The 20,786-nt window shown below is 40.4% G+C and overlaps 7 protein-coding genes across 7 annotated transcripts; 3 read left to right on the forward strand and 4 right to left on the reverse strand.

Moving 5' to 3' along the window:
• Positions 1 to 221: 221 nt before the first annotated feature.
• Bfra_011589 (uncharacterized protein) lies at positions 222 to 1,458 on the reverse strand (the record flags this gene model as incomplete). The annotated part of the gene is made up of 3 exons (XM_037341916.1): positions 222 to 912; positions 978 to 1,080; positions 1,257 to 1,458. The coding sequence occupies 3 exons, from the start codon at positions 1,456 to 1,458 to the stop codon at positions 222 to 224; spliced, it is 996 nt and encodes a 331-aa protein (XP_037187996.1).
• Positions 1,459 to 5,232: 3,774 nt separating this feature from the next.
• Bfra_011590 (putative extracellular serine-rich protein) lies at positions 5,233 to 6,089 on the reverse strand (the record flags this gene model as incomplete). Its single annotated transcript, XM_037341917.1, has 3 exons — positions 5,233 to 5,724; positions 5,780 to 5,909; positions 5,962 to 6,089. 3 exons carry the CDS (start codon positions 6,087 to 6,089, stop codon positions 5,233 to 5,235), a joined length of 750 nt encoding a protein of 249 aa, XP_037187997.1.
• A 1,331-nt stretch (positions 6,090 to 7,420) lies between these two features.
• On the reverse strand, positions 7,421 to 9,213 carry Bfra_011591 (putative pisatin demethylase protein; the record flags this gene model as incomplete). Its single annotated transcript, XM_037341918.1, has 3 exons — positions 7,421 to 7,534; positions 7,656 to 8,855; positions 8,908 to 9,213. 3 exons carry the CDS (start codon positions 9,211 to 9,213, stop codon positions 7,421 to 7,423), a joined length of 1,620 nt encoding a protein of 539 aa, XP_037187998.1.
• A 4,833-nt stretch (positions 9,214 to 14,046) lies between these two features.
• On the forward strand, positions 14,047 to 14,984 carry Bfra_011592 (uncharacterized protein; the record flags this gene model as incomplete). The annotated part of the gene is given in 4 exon segments (XM_037341919.1): positions 14,047 to 14,316; positions 14,333 to 14,415; positions 14,528 to 14,608; positions 14,636 to 14,984. Coding segments are annotated over 4 exon segments (783 nt in total), but the record flags the coding sequence as incomplete, so codon positions are not given.
• Positions 14,985 to 16,602: 1,618 nt separating this feature from the next.
• Positions 16,603 to 18,183, reverse strand: Bfra_011593sa (uncharacterized protein; the record flags this gene model as incomplete). Its single annotated transcript, XM_037341920.1, has 4 exons — positions 16,603 to 17,217; positions 17,286 to 17,420; positions 17,476 to 18,057; positions 18,127 to 18,183. The coding sequence occupies 4 exons, from the start codon at positions 18,181 to 18,183 to the stop codon at positions 16,603 to 16,605; spliced, it is 1,389 nt and encodes a 462-aa protein (XP_037188000.1).
• Positions 18,184 to 18,831: 648 nt separating this feature from the next.
• Positions 18,832 to 20,064, forward strand: Bfra_011594 (putative monooxygenase fad-binding protein; the record flags this gene model as incomplete). The annotated part of the gene is made up of 1 exon (XM_037341921.1): positions 18,832 to 20,064. The coding sequence occupies one exon, from the start codon at positions 18,832 to 18,834 to the stop codon at positions 20,062 to 20,064; it is 1,233 nt and encodes a 410-aa protein (XP_037188001.1).
• A 240-nt stretch (positions 20,065 to 20,304) lies between these two features.
• Bfra_011595 (uncharacterized protein) lies at positions 20,305 to 20,735 on the forward strand (the record flags this gene model as incomplete). Its single annotated transcript, XM_037341922.1, has 3 exons — positions 20,305 to 20,366; positions 20,542 to 20,629; positions 20,658 to 20,735. 3 exons carry the CDS (start codon positions 20,305 to 20,307, stop codon positions 20,733 to 20,735), a joined length of 228 nt encoding a protein of 75 aa, XP_037188002.1.
• Positions 20,736 to 20,786: the final 51 nt, after the last annotated feature.

A 20,786-nucleotide genomic window follows, 5' to 3' on the forward strand; every position in this document is an offset into this window, starting at 1 on the left:
TGTCTCCACGAAAAGTACGTACGCTTTTTCCTATACTATCACGTATTGGCCTACCCCTCAAGGTGCTTTTGCCTCCTATTCATCATCCTATATTTTTGACGACTTGGGTATCTTATTTTCTCGTCAAATCTCGGACTAATGGATGTGTATCATCCACCAATGCTGCATAAAAAACACAGTCCACGTTCCAAATTTAAAACCTCTCGTCTCCGCTCTTCTTTCTATCTCCCCGCGGCCGTACTTCCGGATAATTCGTAAGATATATCGTTGCCATGCAATTCTCCTCCTCGTTGATATACCGTCGTATCTGGAGCTTCCGTGACATAAGGAGGAGTATTATAAGGTTCATCGCTATTAGGCTTCTCGTAGTATTGCGTTGGTCCATCAAGCTCACCTATAGGAACAGGTTGTAATCCACGAGGGCGTCTTCTGAGTCTTCTGAATAAGAGAAAAGTTCCCGCTGCAATGATTAGAACACCAAGGGCGACTCCGATAGCTACACCAGCTTTGGCGCCAGTGGACATTCCTGTACTCGATGATGCTGATGACGTCGATGCTGAATCTGTTGCTGATGATAAATTACTTGAAGACGAAGTTGCGGATGCGACAGCGGCTGAACCACTTCCAATCGGTGATGCTGTCGAGGAAGATGTAGAAGATGAAGCTGTACTTGATACCCAAGAAGGATCGTCCGAAGCTCTCTCTATGATTACACCATAAGCTGCCACCTTGTCAACCCCCGATGTGACAGTTATGGTCGTACTGGCGTATATGACAGGATATGAGGTTGTGCTTGCCGCAGTAACAGTATCGAATAATACGCTGTTGATCGATAATGTTTCATCTTCCGAAAAATAGGACGTACATCCATAAATCTGGTCTGATGCTCTATTCGCGAAACATGTATAGCCTCTATGTTTTTTGTTAGTCACCAACGATTATTCAAACCTGAGCCTCTCTCTTAGTGTAACACGTACGTGGGACAGCAGGTAGCTATGGTTTTGGTAGCACTCGAGCCTGTGGAATATGACGAGCATGCGGCACTATAGCCCGTTGGACAGACACCTGGAGAATAATAATCTATTGGGTATTAGCAAGAGCTATTCACCAGCATGAAATTGTCTAGATGATCCAATGAAGATACCCAGAAAATGTTTGAATGAACCCAGAACGTTGAACACGAGATTTCAAGAAAAATGTTCAACGACGACCATCATGGCAGAGAATAAGAAGATAAAATAGAAATTTAGCCTTACACGCTGTTTCACGATTGAATCCACTGGGCATACAAGTCGTACTCCCACTACCGATAGCACCATGCGCAAGCCAAGAATTTTTCAGATTTTGAGCCCAGAAAATTTGAGTACAATCAGAGCCTGTGGGTGTATAAGTTGTGGTCAATGGCCCTATCAAATGACTCGATGCCGATGCAGTTGCGGCGCTCGTGATTGTTGACATCTTTCTCGGGGCTGTGATGGTTAATCGTAGCAACGTACTTAGATTTGGAAGTTCGAAAAGTTGTAAAGCAATTGTTGGAAACCGTCCACGAACATCACGGCGGCAGTATCGTCCGTTTTGTTGTCCTAATAATATATTCAGCTATAATCCCTCCACTCTTGACCCTGCCAGGACGGATGTTACATATCCACTGCCTCCACTTTACGGGGCTTAGCGTGAGCGGGTCAACAGGGAGAACGATTGTATTGGCACTTTGGCACATGGAATACCAGGGTTTCTCGTTACAATTTACCATTTTCTACACCTTTAACGACGTAGCGAAAATAAAATGGTGCGTGCGGCTCTTTCCTGGTCAATTCTGCAGGAGATGTATGTAAAAATCCCCGGCACACCTGATGATCGTCCAAGGTGATGCTGTCAATAATAATTAAATTGGTAAGGGAATATATAAGATCGATTTTTCGATGCAGGACGGTATCCAGATTCTAGAGGTCCAGATGAAAAGATATACGTAGATAGAAGTCAGCACTAGCTGATTATGGAAAACCACATCGATCCTTCAAAGGCCACAAAACATGAGCGATACCGAAATCAGACATAATTGTGTATCGGATATAGAAATTGCAAGGATAATGAACTTTAAATCAATGATGCAACGTATATTCGTAAAATCTTCGACGTCGTTGATTTTGATCAACAGAAAAATCTAGTATTTCATAGATCTTCTACTCATATTTGATGTGAAAATTATTGGTTCATCGCATCTCTATAACTCATGAATTGCGGCTATTTAGTGATCGATGCTTTTGCGAACATCGAATACTCGCTCCACTGTCATAAAGAGGTTGCGCTGAAGTAAGGTTAGCAAAGCAGTGTCCATCTCGTCAGATTGCACAAAGTATGCGGGTTCGGAAGAAGCAGAATCGTGAATTTGTTGGCAATGGACGTCTAAATGTATTTGTCATAGCGATGTGCATTGAAAAAGGTCTCGCATCATAATCATCAACCAAGCCATCGATGGCATTCGAGAAGCGTTGGTATTTTCTGATTTCGATATCAATATTATCAATATTCGAAGAATTCCTAGAGTGTTGTTCTGTATATGAGGAGTAGTCCTGAGTCGCCAGTAACTACTCCGTGTCTGCTAGCTCGAGACTAATGCTTTTAGTGGGGTCTAACTATTATAGGCTAGCTTATCCGAGGGACAGCACATCATTCGACAACCAAACCGCCGGGCCCTCTCCGTATCATCTACTGCGGAATACAAGCTCAAAGCTATCTTGTAGGCTTAACTCTTTCGCATGGCCATTGTGTTCTAGGATGATTACATAAAAATCCTAATATAAAGAACATTCGTGATAACTGGGCACCCAAAGAGTCGCGCTTGACAGCAGGTGATGTGCTAGAATATTGATATCACCATCATGAGTAAGAAATGCTTGCTCCTTCTTCGTTGCCACCCACCTTCATGCCTTTGAGCAAGAAGAATGACTTTGCAAATACTGTGATGCTTTCTTCCCATTGCGTAGAGATTACTTCTGGAGTTCCTCACAATTTCTTTCGTACAATTTATTCCTTTTTAGCTCTTTTCATCGCACACTATCCCCAGCTTTTTGCACATCAGATTATCGAATTCTACCAGAACAAGTTCCTGAAAACGCTCAATTGCTTTCACGCCATGGTCTAAATAAATACGACTTCCCCGAAGTTCCACAAATCACCTTTGAAAACTATATTTGGCAAGTAACCCGTATGCATATAAGCTGGAACTTACCCTGTATGAGCGAGTTAAGCAAAGCCCTTCCCCTGTCTTGATTTCTCGCCATCGTCATTTTTTTAGCTTCTGTAGAAAGCTCGCTTGGGTATCTTGGCAGATATAAATGTCATGACAAATATCATCACTAGGTATCCTCATGATGAATTTGTGTAATTTTTCTCTTTCACCTTGCTGGGTGTAACTCTCAGATATCCTACACATCAAACGTGATCTAAGTTGTAAATATTTCGTTGCAGATGTATAACAGGAATACATATTCGTTTCTTGCCATGCGTCATTATCGGGGTTATATCAGAAAGTAAATCAATATAGATGAGTAAAGATTTTGTCTGCTCACGGGGTTTCTTACACAGAAATCTCATTATCTGCTCAACCCACGTTGAATTCTCACGTAAAATAATCTGTGTTTGAGCCCTGTGCCAGAATCCACACCTTGGATGGGTTGTAGGAGACCCATCAGCATGAGCCTCATTATCTTAGCGAACATACTCGGAAAGTCTATGCGAACGAGCTGAACAAACCCGTAACTCTTAACGCGGATTACCAGCATATGATCCATTCACTATACGAAGCGAATGGGTAATTTCTAGCATCGGGTGCGCAGTCTAACAAGTGTTCCTCCCCTACCTTGATATGGTATATGGCTCGCGTAAAGGTATGTCCCAATCTGACTTTTCAATTTTTTTGTTGCATATCTGAAAGATCCCAGTTACAGGCTCCATCCTGACAAGCCTGTCAGACATCTAATTGATATTCATACTATGTGCTCAGATTTCAGACCGGGCTATTCTATTAGTACTAGCGATTAAAACCAGTTTGAGTTTACCTGCCATATAAAGTCTTCAGAAAATTATGCCGCACGTCTTCAAGTAGCATACTGCACGTTGGTATTAGAGGAAAAGGCAGGATTGAGAAAAAGACGCTTGGTTAAAGCTGGTATGTATACTTGGACAATGTGTTGAGTGATACTATTGATAGTCAGATCGATATTTTGGTATCAAACCCCAATAACTCAGGATTCTCATGTCCGGGGTGCATCATTTATCAGGAAAACATTCTTTTCCCTTCCAGCCATCGAACTTCAGCATCTTCTTTCGAGATTTTTGCGGCAGCTATACAGCTTCGATCAAAAACCTCAAACGCACAACTACTTCCTAACCCAATAGCCTCCCTCATTAACTTCAAGATTGAAGGATACCAAAGAAATGCAATATTAAAAACCTCCTTCTCACATTCCTCTTCTCTTCTCTTCCTATCTATTGAATTCCCTCTTCATACTATACTACGTTACTATCCCCCCAATTCCCCTATCCCAAGAAAGAAACAAGATATAAACCCGACGATTCAAACAAACCTCTGGTGAATCACTCAAACCTTTCCCGGGGGTTTCATACTAATATTCAAAATGCTCGTGATAGAGCGACACTTGTTTTTGTATGCAGGTAGCTTTTAGTCACTATTCAATATTCCCAGGTATTCTTTTATAGGAAGTTTCTTATGCTTGGGGAGTTGGGGTTTGTGTCTCATTTTTGAAGTGGTTTGGTGTACTGTTGGGGAGTTGATGAGTTCTGCATCTCTACTTCTTTTCTTTTCTTTACTGGGAGCGGGATAGAGGTTTAAGTCAATTAAATGTGAGTGTGTGATTTGCACAAGTTGATTTGATCCAGCGAGTAACAAGATCAGGATGAAGCTGGCACTATCTCCATCACACACGATTTCACAACTTCACAAAATCAACACAAATCTTCACGTTCATCTCAAAAAGAAAGCTCCAATGTCATGAATCATTATGAACTTGCTTCGCATTAACTATATCTCCACCACCCATTATTCTCTAATACAATGTATGTATGTACCATCAACGCCCCAAAACTCCCATTACCATGTATCATTAAGCTATGCATCCACCATGCAATTTATGATCATATTACATATCATCTCTATCGATGAATGAATGAAATTTTGAACAATCATAAACTCCCCCAAGATATCATCATTTAAATCATCAAAGCCAAACCACCAGCGATACCTGCAAAACCAAGCGCAACAGCTTGTTTGCTAGCAGCACCAGTTGCAGTAACAGTAGCTGCGGTGCCAGTAGCAGAAGCGGAACCGCTCTCTCCGGATTTGGTAGCAGTGACTGTGGAAGCCTTACTTGTGAATGTGGTAGACAAAGCGGTGGTAGTTGCAGTGGTATTGCCAGAGACAGCAGTGACAGTACCGGTGGATGAAGCAGAAGCAGAAGAAGTTCCATCGGTATTGGAAGTTGAGCCAGATTGAGGACCGACGGTTCCACCTTCAACAGTATCTGGTGCGATGGCTTTGGCAACCTTGGCAGCGGCGACCTGGTACTCGTCGAGGGTTTGGGAGGCGTCGGGGTTGTTGCCAACGATGATTTCCATAGACATGCCCTTTTGGCAGTGGTCGGAAACGGAGCAGTAGAGCCATAAGGTACCGTTGACATGGGTATCCATGATGAAGGTGGGAGTCTAGCAGGAAATCATGATTAGCATTGACTTATTGAATAGGAGGAAGAATACATACAGGATCATTGGAAGATGGATCTGGACCAGAGATAACGCCAGAGAAGATTGGAGCATGATCTGAAGGAATACATGGGCTATCATAAGTGCTCTGTGCGACGCTGTGATTGCCAAAGAATTGGAACTTGACACTGTTGCATTGTTAGTAAATTTAATAAGAAATGTGTGTACAGGATAACATACGTATCACCAACTTGAACAGTCAAGGCATTGGGAACGAAAGTAAGTCCACTGCCACCAACGACGACGGATCTCTCAACTGCCATGGCAGAAGAGACAAGAGCGAAAAGGGAGATCAAAGATTTCTGCATTGTTGCGGTTTGAGTTGGTTTTATTATTGACGAAGAGATGAAGGAAGTTGTCGTTCTGATATTCCAAAGTATTGAAGAGAATTTGTTATTGAAGTGGTAGTAGTAAAGGAAGACTGATATCAAAGAAGTGGATGAAGTATGAGAAAACGAGAATATCAAATCGAGGGATCCCACAAACTTTATATAAAAGTTTCTTCTTCACTCAAGCGCATGCTGCTTCTAGAGATGTCCCGTAATTATGGACCTCCATACTCAGCCTTACAAACAGTTATTTCCCAAAACAAATTACATCTCCATTCACTCGCACCCAACCGGGTGATGCGTGACTTCGCCCGCATGTAACCCCTGTCTGGTAAACCGAGTGCTTAAATTCCCCGGACATTCAGGTACCGTGCCGCCGCGCCACTCAGACCACAACAAGCACTTTGAAGTCAATTGATCAATCTTAGTAATCTTCCAATATATTATGATACTGCGCCTGGGGTTTCCGCAGTAGATATTGATTCTGTTGGATACTCATATGCATGAACAACATGAACCTGAATACATCAGCCAGCAAAGTGTTTCTATTTTTGAATTCAAAAGAAAAGCTAAAGTCACATGCACAGCCACGAAAAAGACGCCTCCCACCTTCTACTTAGACGCAGGTAGCTATGAATAACCACCAAGTAAATATTCCCATCTCCATCTCCAACAACAGCCCATCACATAACCAATCCATCATAACCACGCCCTCTCGCAATACCTAGTACACCACCACACCGTGTCTGTCATACCAACAAAAATACGATGTTGTACAAACGAAATGTAAGACGAGGTTGGGCTTACGCCAACATCATATTGACAAATGGGCTGGGAAGGATTGGCGGGGTACCTGCAGCTGTGCCGCAATCACGTGTCTGCTATTTACTTGATCTAATTCATTTGAATGTAACGCAAATGTCTCGGGTCGATGAATACTGATGAGAAATCACTCTTCAGGGGTTTTGTTTTTATGTGGATGATTGGCTAGTGGCAATTGAGTGGTCGGTATGGTGGACCAATAAGTCGGTCGACCTGAAAATGATCATAGATCAAATGAAGACTTTTCCCTTGATAATTTCCTACATTCTTCCGCATTCATCTTGTGATGTATTGAAATTTAATTCTGGTGGTTCCAACTTGTCATTTCATTTAACTTTTAAATTAAGAAATCCAAATAATTGATGTATGCAGGTACCGTACCTGATACTTCTTGATACGAGACGCCCAAAAGGATATCATATCGCTCAAACGTTTATGTTCAAATACCAAGTGTGTATACGAATTACGTATGATGTATTATCAAAAGGCTACGCGCAAGGTTGCACGAGTTCTCGATCGCGGAACGTTGTTCGGAAGTCTAGTTGACGTACGAACCACGAATTGTGTAAGGTCCATTCTTGCTCGGGATGTTCGAGTGCGATCTGAAGGATGAGATATGATGTCAGTAGGTGGTCCTATCCATGTCCTTTTTCGCGCCTCTTTTCGCGCCTGGTTTCTCCATATATCCACGATCTACGAGAAGAAAAGTGGGTAAGAACTCACCTCAAACCTCCTCAAGAAACTCGGCACCAATTTGTAAATCTCCAAAAGACTGATATTCCTTCCAATACAAGACCTAGCGCCCATTCCAAACATCAACATCGCTCCATTCATCTCCTTGATTCTTTTCTCCTCTGTTTCCCTATCCAATCCTTCTCCTGCCAACCACCTTTCCGGCTTGAAAACCTCTACATCATCTCCAAAAATCTCTCTTCTCTGATGAATAACCCAAGCACTACACCCTACAATTGTACCACCTTTCACCCACTCTCCGGCAATCTCTATTCCTTGTTCTGGTACAACTCTCTCGAGCGGTAGGCCCGGTGCTGGATGTAAGCGGAAAGCTTCTTTGATACAAGCATCCAGATAGGGCAGTCCTTGACTTTCCGTCCAACTGACTAAACCTGTTTCTCCATCCGCAAAATATCCTTCCCTAGCCTTCTGATCAATTTCGCGCATCAGCTTTTGCATACAGTGTTCGTTCTTTAACAAATAATAGAATACAGCACTAAGAGAAATAGCCGTGGTTTCCGATCCCGCAAATGCCATGGAAACAGCCATCGTCATAACGAGTTGATCTGTCATGAATTCAGGTCTGTCGTGTTTTGCCTGTATGAATTTCGACAATAAATCTGGTTGTGATTTATTTGTTTTGACTTCTGCATCCACGGTAGGTAATATTCCATTCCCGTCTGTTTTTGGATATCGTTCTCGCACACGTTGTGCTGCGAATTTGGCGACAGGAAAGGTGGCATCCACAAGACCATATTTGGCAGCGAGGAGGTAAAGAGGATTTTTGAGGAAGAGTTTATCGAGAATCGGCATTTGACCGATGGGTGCAACGTAGTCGAAAAGCTTTCCTAGGTAAGATATTATACCATCGACATCTCGGTTCTCTTCAAGAAACCCATGCCGCTTTGAGTACGTCATTTCGCCAATGACATCGAACGCGTAGAACTGTAACCATTTTGCAAAATCGCAGGAAGAATGGCTCGTTGGCGAAGTAAAGAGATCGGCAGTACGAGAAAGGAAGATTTCGGTCGTACGAGTGACAAGTGGCTCGTATTGTACAAGAGACGACATGCTAAATGCAGCATTGACTGAACGTCGTAGTTGAGCATGGAAGGGCTCGGAGGTAGTGCTGAAAAGTGATGGGAGTGCATGGCCATTGGATACAGATTGCTGAACCGGGTAGAATGCGGACTGTGATGTGTTAGTGTACAATCTGACCTAGTGAATTAATGCCTGGAAATACCTTCACAAAACCTTTGTTTAATCCATAGATAGTTTTCAAAGCTTTTGGGTCTGCAAAAGAGAGGCTATTGGGCCCAAGGCGAACAATATCTCCATGCTTTGCATGTAGCTTTTGATGGGTGACTTCCGGGCGACGCTTATACACGTCGTAGACCCTCCACCAATCTGTGAAGGAAGCAAGAGTGGGCCCTGGATATTTGTTCAGACCACGATTGAAACGATTGGTAGCGAGATAGATGGCAATTACAACAATGAATATTGAAGGCCAATGCCGAACGGACAGATCCAAAAGCGTATCTGTGATCATTTTGTTCGTAGTGTGGTATGTAGAAATAGCACAGCGTGGTAAGCTCTTGTGATAAATTTCGACTTACAATCGAGCGATTGTTATAATAAAAGAGACCCTTGGTAGCAATATATTAAGTGCAAAGCAGGAAGTCAATATTGTGGAGCACGTCAATGCTATGGAAGATTCGGGTCCAACGTCGATGGTGCAAGACGAAGATTATGGAAGGAGGTAGCACTGCTGTGTGGAATTCCACTATATTTGGTTCAGAGTATGACGGTAGGACAATATGAAAGGGAAAGAATGAAGCAAACCATAGATCTTAAAGCATACATATTTGAGGCAGGGAGCGACATATGAGATGTGATGATAAGCGACGGTGAACAAGCATCTGCCACAATATCATGCCGTACTTCGATCGGCTTATCATTCTCATACTTCTAAGCAATTAAAGAAACGCAAAGTCCTTGATTTTGTCAATAAATTTATCGCCAAAGTCGGACTAGTGAACTCTAGAGGCGTCGAGCCACGAGAGACGTCAAGCTCAGATGCAATTGCCGAATCTTTTCTCGGTTTCATGTGAGAACAGATAACCAAAGATAGATGACATTCATGGCTCTAGTGGTTCGAACTTGCTTGAAATCGTGATGTTGAGTGACTTCATTCACTAGCAGTTGTACCAATGCTCGGATTATTTCTTAACGGCCGCTGTCAGCTTAGTCATTTGAGTAGGACTAAACGCTATCGGCAAATAGCAACGGGAATGGTCTTCATTAAGGAATAAAGAATGGTGATGCATACATCTTTCATTGATACACCGCTTACCATGATTGCAAGACCGAAATAATCGTATGTGCAGCAATGAAGACCCCCTCATTCGTACACGTGGATGTGCGGCATAAGCAGGGCACCTTCCTCGTAAATTGGCATATCTGCTCGTAAAGCACCTGCGAATCCTTTCAAAGATTGAGCTCGATGCGAACATGAGCTGCCGAAAATGCAATCGTATGTAAACGGGTAATCGATTCCGAACATGGGTCAACCTTCATGCACGCATGGAGTGAGGAATTCTGGGTGAAGTGGAGGACGAAGTGGAGGATGAAGTGGAGGATGAAGTTGTGTGGGGAAGATTGGAAAAGTACTGTGTCACGGGACCAATTTCTACACAAAAGCAAGGTCTCGGTAGTTGGAAGAAACACACTTGCCGAAATGTCCACCACAATTACGAGGCAGTGTGACTATGGGCTTTTAGCTTTGGCCATTGAAATCACTTTCTCTTGTTTCGTGCTCGTTTCCAGTATTGTTGGGAATCCTTCATAGCATGATGATTGTAAATCGAGTGACAGATCATACACGGCAGTTATGAATTGTCGAGTTCGCGGACATAATTAATGCATTTCGCGATATCTATGGACGACACCATACCGAAGGAGCTAGAGAGCACGGAAACCGCAATTTAATAAGAGCGAAATTATTGAGATAGAATTTGACGGAAAAAACCCAATCATTCGTGTGGGGGGTAAATGAGAATTTCAGAGGCAGACTTCACGACTGGGAAACTTCAAAGGCGCCCAGATATTGGCATATCATGGCAAAATGATTGTAACCATGCACATACTAACTTTCGTATGCGGTATTTCATTTCGAGCAATCGTCCAAATTCTGATCGGAAATTAAAACTTCTTGTTTACTTTGGCATTGGAAACAATGCAAGGAATGACAGCCTATTTGAAACGCTTGTCGGCGAATAACATGTGGTGTCTTTCACAAATGCCAGCAACACTCTCCAGCTTTTGAAACAGGCACTTGCCTGAGATATCAAGCGTCGAACAATCGGTTGAATTGCCAGAGTTATTGGGCAGGACGTCGCTCGATGATTAGGGTTCAATGACCACTGGGGTATATGAACATCATCAATCCCGGAATTGAGTCGTTTGATAGAACATGCTAAAATGATACTCGGAGCGGCATGTCTCGGACTCCATGCATGTTCCGATTTCTCTCCTTATCTGTATCTATTCCCGATGCCGCGTTATTGTGTAGGATTAAACTTTGTTTATCAAGCCTTCTGTAGTCTGAGAAGGCCTGGAAGATTGGGCATATTTGGTATTTGAAGTAAAGGCTGTGCGGAATATGGTTTGAACTTCCATTTCTTAATTTAAAAGTGGCTGGAGAACTGTCGAGGACCAGAGTGTTTTACAGTTGATAGAAAGAAGGGGCAGTTAAAGCATGTCGTCGTGGATATGTGGAAGTTGTAATGTCGGTCAGAATTTCGACTATGTGAAATATAGGGTTCCCTTACTCTGTATTGGAGAAAACAGATTCGAGTCTGCGAAGTAGTATTGTTAACGCCGGAGAACCGAGACATTCTGCTTGTCTTATAACTTGAGAGATTCGAGATCCTGAGTACTGTGAGTGCTTCTTGCTTAGTCACCGACTTGATAACTGTTATCCCTATTACGTGTATGTCCCTGCTATGTGTACGACTTTGAAAATATCGATATTATAGCTTTAAATATTAATGATATGCCTATAGAGGCTTGTATAGAGCTTGTATTAGATTGTTTGAAAGGGAATCAAGCCTCTAATTATATTAAGATAGCTAATTTCTTTAAAATCGATTAATCTATATTCTTCCAATAATATAAAAATAAAATCATTTCAAGAAAATAGTTCTTTTTCAATATAAAATAAGTATTTTCTAATAATTAAGAAAAGGTTTTAATTAATTAAATCAATAAGTTAATATAAAAATCTATTCCTTTTACAAATTATATAATTAGAAATCTTATAAAAAAGATTTTAAATAAAAAGATAGGAAAGAATTGGATTAGTAATTTTGTTAAAAGATATTTAAAGTATCTTAAAAATTAATATCTTTATTGTATTAATAATTTGTGTATAAAAGCTAATAATATTATTATATTTGATTATTTTTATAATCTGATTTAAATTATTTTATATTGTTATTGATTTTTATTATTTAAAACGCTTTTACTAATATTCTTTTTTTTTTGATTTAGTTGATAAAAGTGATTATAAAATATAATATTTAGTTGAAATATATATATAATTAGAATAAAAAGGATTTTATAATTAATATAGAGAAAACTATAAAAAGGATAATAAGTGCTAATACTTATAATAGAAATAGAGTAATAAAAACTAAATAAAATAGATTAAGAGAATTTATTACTTTATTAGTTGTTATATGTGCTGATAGAATAGTTCTTTTTTCTGCTCTTATTTATAAAGAAGATTCTAAGGATTTATAAGATTTATAGGTTCAGAATATAGAGGAAAAGAATAAAGCTTATTTTGAAGCTTCAAGCAATAAATAATCATTGAATGCTTTTAACTTATATTAACTTATAAACGTATTTGACCTTACTATATATTACAAAACAAATAGAAAGTATTATTTATTTATTGTAGATAGTTATTTTAGTTATATCAATATAGAATTCCTTTCAAAATATAATGAATTAAAAATAATTATTTTAATTCTCTTTCCTTATTCTATATATCAATTACAATCTCTTAATATTGGAATTTTCGATCTCCTCACAATGAATTATAATACATTATTAAATGATTTGATATATAATAGCAAAGGGATTATTGATATAACAAAATATATGTTTTGAGATTTATTTAAAAAGGCCTAAGAGCTCATTTATATAAAACATAATATCTTACAATCTTTCGAAAAAACAGGTATATATCCTATAAATCAAGATTTTATAATCAATTCCATTACTCCAAAAGCTCCTCTTATACTACCTACATCATTTAGAACTCACAGAGATACTCTTACTACACTATATATATCAAAAGCGATACATAAAATAAAACTAGAATTTTATTACACTCCCATTTATAAAATCACTTTAAAGCTTTTTAAAACTATAATTATATTAGAAATTGAAACTACTATATAAAAATATAGAACTAAAGATCTAAAATAATCTCTAAAACTCGAAAAAAAGGAAAAGAGTTTGTTCAAAGTGTTTAAATCTTATTGAAGAAAAAGGAAATAGTATATTTTTATAATTACTTTTTGCTATTATTAAAACTAAAATATATCAAAAAAATAAAGTATTTAAAAAAAAATAAAAAAAAGAAGCTAAACTTTAGCTAAAAACTAAAAAGAAAGCTAAAAAGAAATAAAAAAAAGTTAAAACAAAAGAGAAAGTATTACAAAAGGAGATCAATTATTAGATTATATATAATACAAAAGAGGAGATTAAAAAGACTCTAAAATCAATAAAATCTCTAATCAAAAGAAATAAAAAGCTTCCAAAAGCTTCTTCTACTATAAATCTAATATCCATAAAGATTATAGAACTCTCTAATATTATAAAAACTAATAATTCAAAGAGAAAAAAAAGAAGATTATATTACAATCTAATAAAGATCGAATACTACAAGTTTTATTGAGATTCAAAAATTAAAAATATTTTTATATTTTTAGATAATATTCTATCTTATTATTTATTAATTAAATTGCTAGCTCTATATCTTATAAATTGGAATTATTATTAATTTTTAAAGTGATTCAAAATGGGAGATTGAGATTGTGCATATAGCAGGGCCATGCACGTAGTAGGGATATTGGTTACTAGGTTCATATTTTGATAGAATTCAACATTTGATACGAATATCAACTCACGACTGACGATATGATATAGCACTTGAACGTGGAGCTCTACACTTTCTTTTCTTTCTCATGAGAATCACTCCCACTTTCCTTCGTTAAATTTTTCTACTGATGGCATTAATTTCTCTTGGAGAGCTATTTCCGTCTCCAAAATGTCACAAGCTCTCAAACGAATTGGAGCTCGATCAACATAGCAAAATGAACCTGACCATGTTCTGGCCCAATCATGGATAGATCTCAGAGCCACAAGTGCAGTAAAAGAGTTTCTACAGGGTGAACTATGGGCATCGGAACACACAGCTCATGACTTGTGTCAATCTCGTCCAAGCCAAGAGGCAAAGTTTGCTCTTTGCATTATCAACTCGTCAAGAGATTTGAATTATTTACCTGTAAGCATCGACGACTATACTTTTCTTGGTGGCACGATCGATTTCTCGCTAGACTATTGCCATTTATTTGCTATGGTACGAATTTTAGCAGATATCATACAGTGATGCTCTGGACAATCTCAGAAAGGCTGCGCTGGGGGGTTCGAGGACGTACCAGTCGCTTGTCCAACATAGGTCGGAATTCTCATGACCCAAGATGGCCGATCTTGATTGATTCCAGATTACGGCAATTGGAACGACTTCTGCCAATTGACATCTTTCTTTGATAGCATAGAAGATTCAATAGGTCTCGCCATGCTATCACTACGGCAAAATTGAGATTGTCGTATCTCAGCACCTATGCACCGATTTTATTTCACAAGTTTAAGTACGAGTAGACTGGAGGTCACTATAGCAATGGACTCGACACGCCTTGTGGCCCGATCTTGGTCATTTTCGTATTTCGTTCCATTAGCTTAAATACTATGCAAGTCGCAATAGCTTCAGATCAGATGATACAAGTTCAAACGAGATACCTGTGGTCATATTTATGGGGGCTCAGTCTCATAGCCTTGATATTTTCCTCGCTCCTGGCTCTCGGTTTAGTGTTTGCCGAGGAACAGAGATGTCGAAAGAGCAAAATTGACACCACAGATGGCGTAGTGAATTTTCCTGATGGCACAGACACGCATGTCGAGCTGCGCGAGAACATGGATTACGTGATGCTTGACCTATATCTATGGACTTTCGATTTACACGCATAGCAAACAGGTGATTAGTGTGAACGGAATTGTGTCGTAGTCTGGCCCACCGTTTTTGATGAAAAGTTGGTAGTTGGCCCCCGGAACTAAAGCTAGCTGAGTTAAATAATGCAATATTTTTTCTTTTTTTGCAAATCACTTCGGCGCAATTCAAAGATAGATTCAGACGACAGATTGAGATATTAGGTCTGTTAAAAACTCGTCTCAATCTAGCCAGAGCTAGTAATATTGTTATTGATGACATCGAACATTCTTGTCATCGGCTAACTGTGCCTTACACTTGCTTGAGTTGCCGCATATCGCAGCCATTTCACCCCTCGAGCTGTTTTTGGAAATGCTATTCTTGCGGTACGCTTTGGTATTTGCAATGGTTTGGTTTTACAAACACTCGTAATGTTTCAGATTGTACCTGTGGAATAACACTTTAGACAGAGCTACGATTTTACCAAGGAATATTACGGATTGGCCTGATTTACCTTTGGTGGTACTTTTTCTGGGAGCGCAAAATTTATGTCAGACTTTTGACCCATAGCTGGGGGTTTATTTGCAATTTGGTGTGTCGGTACTGTCACCGGAATCATGGGTTACGTTTTTATGTGACGGGCTCGTTTTTGGAAGGGGGGGAGGAAGTTGGGTCGCTTAATGCTTTTGTAACATGATTTATGGGATGGCAGCGGGATGGTCAGCTTTACCCTTCTATTTTATACTTTACTGTCTCAATCAATCGTTTATCTCGTCCTTTTATTCTCGACTGCGTTGCATTGCATTCTCTATCTTATCTGACAACTTTCTTTTTCGCCACAGTATTTCAATCTCTTTTATACTATCAAATCGACATTCGCACAGGAGTGAAACAAAAAGTCCTTTTTACCCACCCAAAATAAACATACATCAAATGCTAAGAATCTTCCTTTCCCTTGTAAACACGACTATTGCTCAATCGATAACATCATCCGCGATTCTGTATTATTTGATACATAAACCATTCCCGATCGTTACACGGAGTAGTGAATGAGCTATGCATGACATTGTTTAAAAGCGGATGTTTAGTATTGATATGAATTCTAGAGAAGCAAGTCCAATTTGTTTGAAATTTCACTCAATTACCCTTAATATTTTATCAGCTCCATGCGCGAGCTGGCCTCAATTTGCCACCCATTGGGCAAGCCGAATAGTCTGATAATTTAGAAGTATACTATTAGTATTCTACCGCCAGACTTTTGCGATGCTCAAAGTTATAGCGATCTAGAAAGCGTGTTGAGAGCGAGCTCATGTCGAGCATTTGATGTGCATCTAACACGTGTACCATAAACTTTGCCTCGGTCACTACCCGCCTCCCTGAACTGTAGATATATGTTCCTATGAGGTGTGGTATGACTTAGAAAATGGTATAATCTTTCCTTCGAACGAATGCCCCAGACGGAGACGACAAATGTCTGCGATTAATGCTTTTCAGGCAACGCGGTATTAATGGCTGAGCTCATCGATCATCTAAAGATAAGCCTCGCCATCCAAGCTTTGTGGATTGCCATGTATTGCGGAATTGAATAATTTTAACAGGCAAGATGTAATGGAGCACAATGTGCATAAAAGAGCCAATTATAGCGCCCAAGCTTCATAATTATGTCTCGGCGAGTGGCTTCGGACTAGATGATTGGAATTGTCGCAACCCTATTTCTAGAGGTTTAGCGGCAGATGTTGACTCGCCTTGCACGAAATCGTATGCCACTAGCGCACGGCGATACCACCCCTCTACGATTTCCGGCTCATCGAATGTATTAACTGCGTGTGTTGCCTTTATTCCATGATATAACGAACAGATAACTTTATCAAGCGTCAAAAGTGTTGTATTAGCCACGCAGTCTACAACACCTGCAATCGGGTCCGAATATTGAATTGCAGTTCCATCCGTATCCCATAGATTGGGAAAGATGTGAGGCTCTACTTCGCAACTTAGCCATGCCTTCATCTTAGAACAAATTTCAAGAATATTATCCATGAAAACAGGACAAGAGCCTGCCAATAGTCTACCGGAATTCTGAAGAAAAGACGAAGCTTCCAAAAGAATGCTGGGTAGTTCGAATAGCTGATGGCAAAGCTGGATCCGTAATTCCAGAGATTTGAGTTCTTTGATGGTGATTGTGTTGCTAGGCCATGTAGATGTAGTTGCAAGGAGTGCCCGCCATTCTGGTTGGCGGAGATAGCAGTTTTCCTTGAATCTGGCAGATTGGATAACCTGTGTATGAAATCTATTGTCAGCGACGTCCTGCACTTTTTCATCGAGTCAGTACAATGATAGCATACAATGTAACTCAGCTGAGATTCAAGCATTCCGAGATCAAATGGATCTTTGTAACGACCAACCCCCCGTGCTTGGATGAGCTGAGAAGTTCCACGAGCGAGATCAATCCATTTGGCTTTATCGACATTCACAAGAAGCTGTTTGCGCATTAGTCACCCATATCAAATATAGTTGTGCAATATTGATACTCACTTCGCACATTTGCAATAAAAGAGAAGCACACAATGTTTCCGATTGAAAACGGAGACTTTCTTCGACTAGACACTTTTGTAATGAAGATAAGGCTCGAATGTAATTTCTGTAGACGGCTTTCGATTTGGTATATTCATTCGAAGACCTATCGAAATACAAACTGCAAACGCAAGTTATGGCGTCATCGAGAGCGATGTTGTGACCCAAATGACCAGGTATGTATTGGAAAAATGATCCAAACAGCCAAAGAGGTACTAGATGCCCCTTCACTTTGCATCCCAAACAGTACATCAATTTAGTAGCCAGGGGATTATTGCCATGAAATCGGGGAATTTCTAGAGAAATTACTTTAGAGTTCTCAGAAAGAAACAAATCTGAACCAGATTCCATGGGACTAAGAATAACCCTGTCTGGTCTCATAACATCTGGGCTTGTAGTATTGGATTCAAAGATGTACTTCCTCCGAAGATACAATTTCTTTAGTCTAGGCGTTTCGTTCACGAATTTCCAACGAGGCGGGTATCCCGGACAGTCCCAACCACTACGAATGCATTCTGCGCAAGATGGACGCTGCTCTCCACACTTTGTATCTCGCGTGTTAGTTCAATTACAACTTTGAGCAATACAATTCGAGTAGGAATACGTATCTACCTTTTTCTTCCTTATCCGACAGTTATCACACCTGTTGCTCGTGGGTACACCGACCATGGTTGGTTGTTGCGTTTTGGTTGGAATGCTTTCGGTATCCCTTCGTATTCACAATTAGCCAAAGAATGATTCGAGAGTTCATCATTTCTCAGGTTCTGTGAACATCGACTTCGTGAAGAGGGAATCGGCATGAATCCACGGAGAGTCCGACATTAGTGGCTTCATGTTGTGGCGCAACACAATCTACTCCACCTTGAATTGATTAGCGTAGTTTCAGCCTCACTTTCTGAGCAGTCGTATCTTGCGCGGCAGCAAATCAGGAGTCTTCTCTATGGGTCAGAGTTTTTCATCGCAAGGTACACACCTACCAGTCGCCAAAAAATACAATCTACAAGATGGCCATCTTCCGTCAGCATCGCAAAATGAAGCCTCTTCAGGAGAAGAAATATCTTGACCCTCGAGGCACGGAGTTAATAATGTAATTTGCGTGTTCGCCGCTCCTTCGATTTCGTGACGGAATTTTGAAGTAGAACTACATGGCTGTCGGTAGAGAACGTGTTGATATATAAGGAGTGGAATGTACCTCTCATGAATATCTTACAAATATTCATCATCATCGTCATTATCAAATCTCGACTTACTTCTTCCAAAACTTTTAACGAATCTCCACAAAGCTTTCTCAATCAGCACAGAGAGTAAGAAATAATCATGCCAGTCCCCAAAATTGCCATAGCCGGTGCCGGACCTGGTGGTCTAACTTTGGCTCGTCTGCTCCAACACAACGGAATCAAGTGCACAATCTTCGAGCTAGACGCCAACCGAGATGCTCGTTCACAAGGTGGCATAATCGACCTCCACGCTGACATGGGTCAACGCGCTCTTCGCGAAGCCGGTCTCATGGAAGAATTTCAAAAACACTCTCTGCCAGATGCAGACTCCATGAAGCTGGTAAAGGCTGATGGTACTGTTGCCTGGGATGAAAATAACAATAACGACAAGAGTGATTCTATCCGCCAGGCTAGAGATCGCCCAGAGATTGATCGTGCCAGACTTCGTGACATTCTTCTAGACTCCGTCGAGCCAGACTCTATTCACTGGAACAGTAAGATTGTTAACGTCAAACCAAGCGAGAGTAATCCCGCGCAATTTGATCTTCACTTTGCAAATCACGTCGAAGAAGGCTTTGATCTTGTTATTGGAGCTGATGGCGCCTGGTCAAAGGTTCGACCTCTTGTCTCGGCGCAGTTGCCCGAGTATTCCGGGATTAGCATGGTGGAATTGACCGCTCGCAACGTTTCAGAGAACAAGCAATGGCTTTCTGATTATGTTGGCAAAGGCAGCTTCTTCATGTTTGATGAAGGTCGCGGTATAATCTGCCAACGAAATGGCTATGATGGTATTCGAGTGTATGCCGGGGTACGCAAGCCCGAGAATTGGATCAAAGATTGTGGTATCGACTGGGAAAACCCCATCGAGGCCCGCAAACAACTCACAGAACAGTACTTCGGAGATGTACATGATGACTTGAAGAGGCTTCTGTCTGAAGCAACTGATAGCCTTATCGTTCGATCATTGTATATGCTTCCGGTTGGATTCAACTGGCCAAGTCGTTCTGGTGTCACACTTCTCGGAGATGCAGCTCATTTGATGACACCATTTGCGGGAGTTGGCGTCAATGTTGCTCTGAATGATGCCATGCTGCTCACGCATGCTCTTTTAAAGCAGAAAGAAAATTTTGAGGTTGATTTAAAGGGTAGTTTGAAGCAGGCTATTGAGGAATATGAGGAGCAAATGTTCAAAATTGCTAAGAAGAATATGGAGAAGACTTATCAAGGTTTGATACTCCATTTCAGTGCGGGCGGCATTGACCATAGGGTGGAGCATCTACAGAAGATGGCAAGACGTGTTGAAGAAGCTAAGAAGAATGGAGGTATGATTTGATATTGCTGCTTGTAGTAGCAGTTTAACGATTGAAATTGAGTCAGGAGTCGGAAGAGTATAGATTTGGAATACGGAGTCATCGTAGATTAGTTATTTAAATTTGATTTTGGACATACAGATAGAGTGGGTTTTCGGATGTGAGACTTTCCAAGTTTTACTGTAAATTTGAACCGTACAATGGTGTGGTGCAATGTAACCAGCCGAAGTCAGTGTTGAGCCTCGTGTAGACTATCAGCTAAAATGCTACATTGGATGACTGACTGTGGTAATACTCATGAATCCGAGCTGGATACTAAGAGACTGTAAGTTGAATATCGAAAATGATAGACACAGATAATACTTAGATTAGAGTAAGGTCTAGTTTTCTTACAGAGTATGCCAGATATGCATGCTTTGAACACTCAAAAATGTGTTGGAAATTGAGCAGTCTCGGCTAAAGTACGAAAGTAATAGAGGATCAATTCACAATCGGATTAGCTGCCAAGCAGCTGTACCTAGACAGATCTTGAATATGACTACGATTATAAAGTCATCATATTCTGGATTGTTACATTCACTAACTTGGGTAGGTCAAATAACATTCACCAATCCAGAAATGGCCGTCGGAGACCTCATCGGAGATTGCCAGTTCAAATGCTGAAATCGCGGGGTCTCAAACCCCGGATTACTAATCACTTTTCAATCTCACATACAGTAACCCCGCTTGATAGGATAGCTTTGTG

The sequence above is a fragment of the Botrytis fragariae genome, assembly GCF_013461495.1.
Source record: "Botrytis fragariae strain BVB16 chromosome Unknown tig00000251, whole genome shotgun sequence".
In the NCBI taxonomy this organism is placed as follows: Eukaryota; Fungi; Ascomycota; class Leotiomycetes; order Helotiales; family Sclerotiniaceae; genus Botrytis; species Botrytis fragariae.